Source organism: Notolepis coatsorum, assembly GCF_963971535.1.
Source record: "Notolepis coatsorum genome assembly, chromosome: 1".
Lineage (NCBI taxonomy): Eukaryota > Metazoa > Chordata > Actinopteri > Aulopiformes > Paralepididae > Notolepis > Notolepis coatsorum.
The window spans coordinates 302005932-302018025 of NC_140165.1; the positions used below are offsets into that span (position 1 = coordinate 302005932).

General features: G+C 40.8%; 1 protein-coding gene across 1 annotated transcript; it reads left to right on the forward strand.

Annotated features, from left to right (window-relative positions):
- Positions 1-2640: 2640 nt before the first annotated feature.
- LOC311225535 (multidrug and toxin extrusion protein 1-like) lies at positions 2641-11925 on the forward strand (the record flags this gene model as incomplete). The annotated part of the gene is made up of 17 exons (XM_084310867.1): positions 2641-2748; positions 3309-3410; positions 3547-3615; positions 4507-4655; positions 5476-5518; positions 5756-5800; positions 5946-6043; positions 6564-6661; positions 6763-6876; positions 8443-8510; positions 8709-8817; positions 9695-9770; positions 9870-9939; positions 10066-10198; positions 10997-11094; positions 11273-11365; positions 11653-11925. The coding sequence occupies 17 exons, from the start codon at positions 2641-2643 to the stop codon at positions 11923-11925; spliced, it is 1746 nt and encodes a 581-aa protein (XP_084166993.1).
- Positions 11926-12094: the final 169 nt, after the last annotated feature.

The window sequence follows — 12094 nt, forward strand, 5'->3', positions numbered from 1 at the left end:
GCCACATTCTGCTAGCTAGCGAACAATTAAGCGGGGGGGGCCTGGTGGCTTCGAGGGCCCTATGTAACTCCATAGTTACTGTATACATTTAGTTACATAGTGACTAGGGTAAACAACTGGATTGAGGGATGGCTACCTGGTTAATTATTAGAGTTGGTAGACAAATATCTTGCAAAGCAAACTGCCTATATTTCACAAATGTAGTGCAGTGTGTACAGTATAGTGTAGAGTAGCCTAGAGTTAATTAGTTAGTGTAGCATTTCATTTTCACATGTTTCACTACTATCCACTACTAACCACTACCTACCAACCATTGTGTAATTTCTATGACCACCTTAATCATTCACCAACTGAATGACTAGTGATTTATAAATGCTTGGTTTTGAAGAAAATCCATCTTCTACAGTGGGTCAGGGGTGGGCAACTTTGTATATGGTGAGGGCCACTAAATTTCCACAATCAATCTGGGGGGCCGCATTGTTTATCAGCAGTCCCGCCAGTAGTACCCCATCACTCAAATAGCCCATAATAGTCACAGATGTGATAAATAAGGCATATAAACTATTATAATTTGTTGTAACTTTGTTTTTATTCCATTTAAAAACGCATTTAGTAATGCTTAATTTCAACTTTATGAACTTATAAATACAGCTGAATTTGCAAGTATTGCTGTGTAACCCAAATATATACAAAAGTGACAAATTATAATTAAGGCTTCTATTAAAATAAATGTATGAACTTAAAGCCCACTGCTCAACAAACACAAAGCAGCATTCCTGCTGCATTTCACTACAACAGTAAATCAAAAGTGCAATAATAAATGATTTTGTTAAATGTATAAACTTTTATCTTGCTACTAAACAAAACATTCCCGAGTGCCTCCCATTGACCCTTTATCAAACTGGCATGACATTCACCCTCCCCCCACAGTGGGTCAATAATGGTTCTGTCTTTAATGAGACACTTGTGGTCTCTCCTGTTGGCGCACAATAGAAGGAATGTCAACTTCAATGTTTGTGCATGCAATCTGCATCAGATGAAATAACATTTCATTTTTGTGTGCACGTGTGCACATCCGTATGCGTACTTCTGCTCAGAAAAGTGCTGGGACGGCGTGGTACCGCGTGGCATGACCACTGCACCCCTGATTATTAGTGACCCACAATAGATGGAAATTATGTTAGCGAACTTACCTGATGTATAATGCAGTGCAGCATTGGACACTCAACGGCACTCTGCCTTAGAAGCCCGGCGAATCCTGTGTGTTTTCCTTTCATTGCGGGTGCTCCATCGGTAACAACAACGGACAGTTTATCAAACCCCCCTATTGCTGCACGGCACTTTCAACAGTGTTGAATATATATATATTAGTGCTGTCAGGCGATTAAAAAAATTAATCTAATTAATTACACGATTTGTAATTAATTAATCTAATTAATCACATTTTAATCGCATAACCATTTTATGCCTGATATTCTATATTCTATAATCATATTTAAAATTGCATGTGTCCGGATGGCAGAATTCAGTACTTGTAGGAGCCAAAACTATATTTATGTTATTGTATTATATAATTGTCATAATAGAACATTCTAGAACATTTGTGATGTCACAGTATGAGGTCATGGTCGAACATTCTAGAACATTTGTGATGATGTCATAGCCGCACATTCTAGAACATCGAACATTCTAGAACATTTGTGGTGATGTCAGCGCCAAACATTCTAGAACATTTGTGGTGATGTCATGACCGAACCTTCTAGAACATTTGTGTATCTATATACAGTATATTCAGCAATTCTCTCAGCCAGGTCAGTGTGCATCTTTGGACCATCCATTTGGATATCTTTGTTTTACACTTGAGTGGCTCTGTACATAATTTTTCATTATCAACGAACGTACTACTCACGAGTAAGTAATTTTAACCAGTAGAGTGGAACGTCTGCCCTCATAGTACTATATCTACAAATCATCTTCCATTGATTAATTTGCTTAGATTTTTCAGGTCTGGTCAATTTGAGCATGGTGTTATTCAGTCAAAGATAAAACATTTTTTATTGATATTCTCATTTGGTTCATTACAATTTACTCAAGCCTAGTAACAGACACGGTATTTCTGACACTGGGAATACATAGATGGCCCTAGAATCAGATACCAAGAACATGCAAATGGACCATATAAAAAAAAGTCTGTAATGTGTATTCTATTTTCTTATGGAATGAATGAGATTTAAAAAAAAAATAATTGTAATTAATTTTGAGTAAATTTTCATAACGCGATAATTTGCTGTGTAATTAATTAATCTAATTAACGTGATAAACTGACAGCCCTAATATATATATATATTTTTTTTAATAAATATTGGCCTGGGGCCGCATGGAGTGTCGGTGAGGGCCGCATGCGGCCCGCGGGCCGCCAGTTGCCCCTCCCTGTTCTAGGTATTTCTGTGAATGCATTTGTGAAACTAAACTTGTGGGAATTAATTAGTAACCTTTTGAGGTGTTGGAGAACTTGACTTGACCACACACAGTAGTGCAGACGCTGCAGATGTGATCACATCACTGGAGAGTGAGTACATCACTGAGTGGACATACGCACGCACCAGTGGAGAAACAAGGCTCTTACTGAGTCCAGGACACATGGAGGAATCCAGCACCAAGCTCTTCTGCTGCCAGTGGGTGCGTCGCAGAGTTCCCCTGGCGTACAGAGAGGAGCTTTACCACCTCCTCAGAATGATGGGACCTCTGGTAAGGATCTGCACCGTCCACCTACCCTGCTGGGCCTTCGGTATGGGGTGAATTATATGGGAGAGCAGGGACGAAAGTAGCAGGGGGATGGTTGTAACACAGGCCTTTGTTCAGGTAGCATAGAAGCAAGGAACATGCAGTGAAGTGAATTGGAGCTACAGTACTCCCTGCCACTGAGTCCTCAGCCAAAAATGGTTCAAGCCCAATCCGTTGGCAGTTATGGCTGTAAATCTGATTTAGTGCTTCAATTGTGCTTCATACAGTAAAAAAAGTAACATAATAACCATGAAAGATTGCAATGTTGTCCTCTCCCCTAATGTACATCATAAAAGATCAATGAAAAAGCTTCTTGGAAGAAAATTGACCTTTTGTTTGACAGGCAACGGTTTTCTATGGCAGTGAAGTCCTTTGCACCGAGCTGCTATGGCTCCATTACTCAACTCAATAATCTATTGTCATGGAAATCAGAGCAGCTAATTGCATCTACAGTCACTTTCTATTTATTGACTGGCAGCTGATAATTGCATCATCTATGACATTGTTTGTGATTGTCTTCCTAGCTGATGGCTCGGATCCTCCATTACCTGCTTCCGTTCGTCGTCACAATATTCTGTGGTCGTCTGGGAAATGAAGTGCTGGCTGGCTATGGAATAGCTTCTGCCGTGAGTGTGGTCTTCTACATGCAGCAATGCACCTCTGAGTTATGGGGGATAAGATACGACGCTGAATCACCGCGTCTCACTGCTGACATCACTGTCCGGACGTACTTGTTGTAAATGTCTCTCTTTCTTCCTTTAGGCCATAAATATATCCACCTCAGCAACAGGGTTTGGTCTGGGTCTGGCGTGTGATACTCTGATATCTCAGGTGAGGATACATAATGTCTCTCTTGCCACTGCTTTCTGACCTAGTTCAAGTTTTGTTTTATTTGTCACATATAAGACATTATAGTGAAATGCTTGGTTCTGCATGACCCTCCTGAGATTGTGCTTCATGCCGTAAAAAAGGCAAAGAATAAAGACCAAACACTATACAAAATATGCAATATACAAAACTAAAGTACAAAATGCTAAACAAAATGCAAAAATGAAGTAGTGCAACTTTTAGTAATAAATAGGTACAAAAAGGGTCTAAAAAAGAGAGTATATACATTTGAGGGGGAAGAAACTGTACATTGGAGGAGGTTGGGTAGGTGGGGTGGGTGACCTTGACTGTATAGTTTGTTATTGTGCAAAACTTGTCACCAGAGTGCCCCTTTTACATTGTGAAAATCTGCAATGAGATCGCCCTGAAATCTGAATTGCATGTGTGATGTCACTAATAAGTTGAACCTATCAGAGTCCAATATGTGGTAACTTGACACCATTAGCTTCAGCATACACATAAAGCTGAGTAGGTATTGACGTGATGTCTTGAAAGAATAACAGTATTCTTTCAAGACATCAAGTCAATATTTTGAGAATAAAAAACCCTTTTTGACTGACAGACAGACAGACAGACAGACAGACAGACAGACAGACAGACAGACAGACAGACAGACAGACAGACAGACAGACAGACAGACAGACAGACAGACAGACAGACAGACAGACAGACAGACAGGCATACTCATACTACCTGCTTGGTTGCAGCTAGAAAGTATGATATTTCCTTTGAAATGTAATGGAGTAAAAGTATAATGTACTTACAGTATAGTACTTTAGTAAAAAAAGAAATACTTAATTACTTGTCACCCCGTGTCTGTGTGCTGCTCTGCAGACGTTTGGTGGTAAGAATATGCTGCGAGTGGGAGTGATCCTTCAGCGGAGCATCCTGATCCTGCTCCTGTTCTGTCTGCCCTGCTGGGGTCTGCTCATCAACAGCCAGGCCATCCTGCTAGCTCTAGGCCAGGACCCAGAGGTGGCCAGGTAACTAACTGCTCATCAACAGCCAGGCCATCCTGCTAGCTCTAGGCCAGGACCCAGAGGTGGCCAGGTAACTAACTGCTCATCAACAGCCAGGCCATCCTGCTAGCTCTAGGCCAGGACCCAGAGGTGGCCAGGTAACTAACTGCTCATCAACAGCCAGGCCATCCTGCTAGCTCTAGGCCAGGACCCAGAGGTGGCCAGATAACTAACTGCTCATCAACAGCCAGGCCTTCCTGCTAGCTCTAGGCCAGGACCCAGAGGTGGCCAGATAACTAACTGCTATCAGCACCCAGAGGTGGCCAGGTAACTAATTGCATGGAACTCATCCAGTGTGTCTTTAATGCATGGGCAGCGTTTCAGCATTCACACAAACACATCCCTTTGTACTAGTCTGTCTGCAGCCCATGCAGATACTGAAGGATATTTTCAGTGTTGGTTTCATCGTCCTCTGAACTAACTGCAGGGCTCCAGCAGACACCAGTGAAGGACGTACGGCTCTGTCCCTGTCTCAGGATGAGGATAATGGGCTTCTTTGTATGCCAATTGGTTTTGAACATGTGTCCTTAATCCACTCAGCTGAAAAAATTCATCCACTCCAATCTGCCTCCTGAAGATTCCCTGAGCAGATTCAACAACAGCAAATATAAACACAGTAAACATTATCTGGACTGTCGTCATTTCCTCCAGACAACTGAGTTTCTGAGCAGTGATGGAACACAAAATTGAGATGTTACTGAGGGCGTTTTATTTATTGTATAAGCTTATGGAACAGAACACATGTACCTTTATTGGACACCCACTACTTAATTTTGATTTTCAGAATAGCCCAAGTGTACGTTATAGCCTTCCTGCCTGCAGTACCAGTGAGTTATCCCTTTTCTATTTACACTTTTTGTTTAAATTTGATATTATGTTGTCAGTGATATATCATGCAACCAATGTGAGTGGATAGAGTGGATTTATGCTCCATGGGTGATTTACAGTAATGTATACCTTTTATCAGCAAACTGGTGAAAGGTGAAAACACACCATTTTTCTCATTCAAATGCATTCAACATTTCTCTGCTTCCTCATGTTGAACCTCAATCTCCCTCTTTCAGGCAATGTTTCTGAAACAGCTCCTGACATCTTATCTGCAGAACCAGGTACACTGCTGTATGCCATTCCAAACCACTGTGTCCACCCCAACCATTGTAACCACACGATGTGGCATCTAATCATACCACTTTGGTGTTTTGCATGGAAGGAAGGGATATCAGATTGTGATTGATTGGTGTTTCTGTAATGCAGGGAATACTACTGCCTCAGATGTACACGGCAGCCCTGGCAGTAATAGCTACCGTGGCGACCAACTACATTCTCATTTTCTGGATGGACCTCGGAGTTATGTAGGTGTGGGCACAAAGGATACAATTCTACATACTCAGTACGTTTTTAAAACAATTATGATAGCAATTCTGACGTTACTGGTGTTTGCCTTTGTAGGGCAGTATTGATACAGTGGCATAGTACACATGTAGATGTATACAGATATAGTGGTATACATACACATGTAGAGGTGTCCATATATACTGTAGTGGTATACATACTCATATACAGATATAGTGGTATATAGTGGTATACTGTACATACACTGTACATATTATGTATATAGAGGGGTACAGATATAGTGGTATACATACAAATGTAGATAGGTACTGCGGTCTGCCTTTGTAGTGCAGTATTCAACACACTTACACCTGTGTGTGTGTGTGTGTGTGTGTGTGTGTGTGTGTGTGTGTGTGTGTGTGTGTGTGTGTGTGTGTGTGTGTGTGTGTGTGTGTGTGTGTGTGTGTGTGTGTGTGTGTGTGTGTGTGTGTGTGTGTGTGTGTGTGTGTGTGTGTGTGTGTGTGTGTACCTGATTTTCAGGGGATCTGCGGCAGCTAACAGCCTGTCTCTGATCTACCTTTGTGCTTTCCTGTTTGCTTACATGTGGTGGAAGAAACTACATGTTAAAACATGGGGCGGTAAGGAAGGGACAGTTATTTCAGAGAGATTTCAACAATTGTGTTCATCCCTCCAGCTGTTTGTATCTACATAATAAACAAGGTTATGTCTCCCCCTACAGGCTGGTCTGGAGAATCACTACAGGAGTGGGGGTCCTACATGCAACTGGCTATTCCCAGTACAATGATGGTTTGTTTTGAGTGGTGGATTTATGAGGTTGGGGGCTTCCTTGCAGGTAATCTATACTAATAACATATACATCTACACAAATAGACTTCTGCCATGGAGCATTCCAAATAATGGAAAATTACATTTTCTTTGTCTTAAAATGTTGTTGTACTTCTCCTTTCACTCAAATATATGACAGTGAGAGCTTAAAGGGATAGTTAGGATTTTTGGACATTAAGTTGTATGAAATACTTGCCAATTGTAGTGGATGCAAAGCTATTAGTTTAGCTTACTTACAGTTACAGAGTCCCATGGTTGAAGTTCTTGACGGTTTCATGCTGAGATTACACAGAGGAAAAATACAAACATACAAATCAACAAGCAAAATCTGTTAAAACTGTTACAGGAAGGTAATGGATGGTTGATTGATTGATTGATTTAAAACTTTATTAACAGATTGCAGAATGGGTACAGTACAGTACAAAGCTCAATACATACAATTGTTAAGGGGATGCAGACCAGAGAAAGACTTTCGTCTTGTTTACATCAGGGTCCCCCATTTTCAATTCATCATCATTTTCATTCATCATACATGGTTATTTAAGTGTAAACCTAAACCGCCCAAGAGGTATAAAAGTATTACGTTTTAGGTCACTTTGCAAGAGATTCTGCTGCACTAAAACTAAAAGCAGCCTTTCCAAGATCAGTCCTGGCACGAGGTACTTGAAGAAGAACCAGCCAGTCACTGGAGCGAGTTAAAAGTGGACCAGGGTTACAATGTAACATACTGTAGAAGTAATGTATAATGGTAATTTCCGACCAGGATATACTGTAGATATACAGACCCCAGTGATTATTGTGTAGAGAAGACCAACTGACCTTATCATAGAAGAATACAGTGGTGAATATTATAGCTATCACCGGAAAATAAACCTCAGAGCTGAGTGGCAAAGAGAATCTAAGGGCCCCAGTGTGGAGGAGTCAGCATGTAAATTACATCCCCATAATCCCCAGATTATCCCCCATAATTTCTATACAGTATATAGCCAATATTCTGTTGTAAAATGCCAACAAGGTTCCTGAAGAGGTATTTAAATGTAAATGTAAATCAATGTATCTTGATGCCAAGATACTTGTAACCCTTTCAATGTTTGATTTGTTAACAGTAGAGGTATGTAGATTACAGATTACAAAGAAAATGTGATTTTGCGTGAAGTACCAGATTAAGATTAATAAGGAAAGGAAAGGAAAGTTGCAGGTTCTCCATATAGCCAGTTTTACAGAATTAGCAATGCAATACACAATAGTGTTATCAACATAAAGATAGGCCTGACAACCATTCAAAGAAGAGACAATATCATTCATATAAATAGTAAAGAAGATGGGACCCAAGATTGAACCCTGCGGAACACCTTTTGTTAGTGGCAAAAACTCAGATCGGGCACTTCCAGACGTCACACACCGACCGTGAATATCTCATGAATCATTTGTCACACATACATCGTTCCAACGCTGTCGCATTCAGCACAAAGTTTCACAATTTCGCTGGAATTGTCTAGTTGATTTCCATCACATAATGATCATACTTTGAATTGTGAGCATAAAATGATCTCTCTCTGTCTCCCTTGATCAGGAATGCTGGGCGAGGTCGACCTGGCAGCTCAACATGCTCTCACAATGCTAGCATTTTTAAACTTCATGGTACTGTCAAATCAAAGTTTTACACATCCATTTTTGTATCGATTCACCTTAAATCGATCAAGCTGCTTGACTCATAATAAGATGTAATGTTGCTGTTGTAGTTTGATGTTATGATGAGATGATCATCTATCTAGAATGTCTGAATGCTTTACCCATCTGTTATTTTACCATACTTGTCCCAAAATTGTGAATCCATAGTTCCCCTTTAGTGTGCAGGCTGCAGTATGTGTCCGTGTGGGGAATGCACTGGGGGCAGGGGACACTGCAGGGGCAGTTCTTACCGGCAAGGTGGCCCTCATTCTCACAGGTCAGTTACACTAGAAACGCCCTGTACTTGGGTCTAGGTAGCCTGTATTTGGGTCGTAACAGGTGGGATAGTGGTTAATAAGCCCTCGACCTTTGGAACCACTACACAAACACAAGCTGGTCTATGATTGAAGGACACCACTTTCCGGTTTCTCGCTTTGTCATTGCTCTCATTTCTTGCTCTCCGAATTATAAAACTTGTTTTTGTTATGGTTAACTCCTTTTGGAGATTGTTATTTGTGCTGAACCAGAGAGCCCTTTTCCCATTCTTCCACTGGAGAGGGAGAGCTTCTCTGTGCTTCCTCGAAATCTGAATTGCATGTATGATGTCACTAATAGGTCAAACCTATCATGGTCCAGTATGTGGTCACATGACCCCTTTAGTTTCTGCATACATAAAAAGCTATTGGTAGGTATTCAAATCAAATCAAATTTATTTGTAAGGCCTGACAACACACGTTAATGTCCCCATGGGCCGGACACGTCTTCTTTAAACAAGTCAAGAAGAAACAATAATCACAATAAGTCAAGAACAAAACAAGAACACCATAAAGTAATTTTTTTTTTAAATAAATGCAAAATTAAATAAATGTATTGACATGTCTTGAAAGGATATAAGCTTCATTCCTGTTCATATTAATGAATGGGTGTTTGTGGCCAATTTGCATATTCATAGATCCTTCCGTTCTCAATTAGGGTAAATAAAAGGTAGCCAGTTTATTGGGTGGAAAAAACATGTTTCCAAATTTCTATTCAATATAGCATTTTTTTTAGGTTTTAAAATACATTTTTTTATAATTATGTCAATGTGCATTATTTACCATGCCTCTACTCTCATATTTCACATGTTCTTTTCTCAATGAACTCTACTGCTATAGGTGTAATGTCAGTTATTCAAGGACTTGTTCTGGGCTCTACTAAATCCGTGATTGGCTACATCTTTACCGCTGACGAGTGAGTTTGCGGTAAATCCACATTACTTCAACTACACACACATAATCAGAAAGACTGGCGGGCAGTTTGGGTCTAATCAATTTAATTCCATTATTTCAGGCAGATTGTAGACCTGGTTTCTCATCTGTTGAATGCATACTGCTTCCTTCAGTTCTTTGAAGGTATTGTGGTAAGTATTATAGATTATTTTCAATGTGCAGAGCTAATGCACAGAGCAAAAACATATTTGCATAAATTCAGTTGTTGTGTATATCTGTTTGTCTCTGTGTAAAAGATGTGTCTTTTTCCGTCCTAGTGTACGAGCGTGGGTATCATCCTGGGAACGGGCCAACAGAAGATTGCAGCTATAGCTAATCTCATTGGCTACTATTGCATTGGTCTTCCACTGTGCATCACCTTCACCTTTGTGGTTAAACTGAGGGGTTTAGGTATGAAGTCTTGTTCGTCTTGTTGGTGTCACTGGTGATCAAGGCTCAAGACAAGATAGGGCTGCATATTATTTATAAAAGGAAATTCAAGAATCTTGTAAATTAATTACATGTCTATGGAGACGATTTTATCAAAAGTAATAAGTACCTGGAGGTGTTATAGATAAATATAGTGGTTACAGTAACAGTAAGGATATTTGTGTGTAATGAAATGAAGTACAAGTATTAAGTACCTTAAATGGAAATACTAAATAAGTATTTTAGGGGTAGACAGTGGCTCAATTGAAAATGGGGGACCCTGATGTAAACAAGACGAAAGTCTTTCTCTGGTCTGCATCCCCTTAACAATTGTATGTATTGAGCTGTACTGTACTGTACCCATTCTGCAATCTGTTAATAAAGTTTTCAATCAATCAATCAATTAAAACTCAGGAGGTAGAGTGGTCGTCTGGTAGTCGGAAGGTTCCCAGTTCGATTCCCACTCCTCCCAGGCAGCGTGTTGTCCTTGAGCAAGACACTTAACCCCTAATTGCTCCCGATGTGCAGGTCGGCACCTCGTATGGTCACCTCCGCCATCGGTGTGTGAATGTGGGTGAATGTGAGGAACAAAACTGTAAAGCACTTTGGATAAAAGCGCTTTATAATTGCACCATTTACCATTTTTTAAGTAAAAAATACCTAAAATAATTTGACTTATGTACAGTAGTTGAGTAAAAGTAATTTGTTTACATCCCACAGAGTGAAAACGTCTGTGTACTTCAAGAAGGACGGACAAACCAACTGTATTTCCCTCCTCAGGTTTTTGGCTGGGTCTGTTCGTCGCTGTTTGTTGCCAATGCGCTTTCTACATCATTGTCATCCTCTTCAAGTTTGACTGGGAGAGAATGACACAGGAGGTACTGTATGTTTCTGATGCATCTTATAGGAAGCCTCAGCTCAGCTGATAGGGGGATTGTCAACGTTTAGTCCTATGTACCTGTATATACCTGCACTGTTTATCTTGCCAAGATGCATCTGTAGGAGAATGAGAGAATAACTGGCAGCTGAGGTGTTGTGTCCTCTTGTGTTACACAGGCTGTGAAACGAGGCCAGAAATGCACACAAGGCCATTCTGACGCTGTAGACGGTGATGCTTCTACCGACGTTGATGCTACCGACCACATAACCGTGAGTGACCTGCTTTACGTACTCAGTGATGATCCTTTGTGGCTTACAGTACATCTGTTTTATTGGCACAAAACACACAAACAATCAATTGAGATTCCTGTTTTATTTGTATGCTTTTCCACACTGCATCAAAGCCAAATATAAATTCACATCCAAAGAACACTGGTCCAATTCCTTTGTAAATCATTAGTTCTATATAAGTAGTGCTTTCCCTACAATGTGATCTCACAAACTGTAATAATGTGCAGTCCAGTAATACCGTTGACCTCTACTATCACTCTCTCCAGTCAGTGAACGGCTACATCTCTGTGAGTGCAGAGGGTCAAGAAGGCCGCGGTGGGACAGGGGCCGGTGGGGACCCCAGGACGCCCCTCTCCACCACTCAGCTGGTCCTCAGGAGGGGCCTCACTGCGCTGGCTGCTGTTGTGGTTCTGGCTGTGGGGACCAGTGTCCACCTCCTCCTGCCCCTGCCACAGACCCTCCCCACGGGCAACCTGACTATGGACTGGATCAATGCCACCCACCCTCCTTTTCCTGTTCAGTCTACCCTGCTAACCTGAGGGCGAGAGCTCAGATAAATCATAGAGCGCGGATGTTCAATTAACTGAATTAAATAAAAATCTGATTTGAGATTTGTCAATTTGTCAATCTGTTTGAGATAGTGTGGCCGACTCAGTGCAAAAAGGGTATTGATTAACTACAAAATGTAGTAATTGAATGGCAGTAATT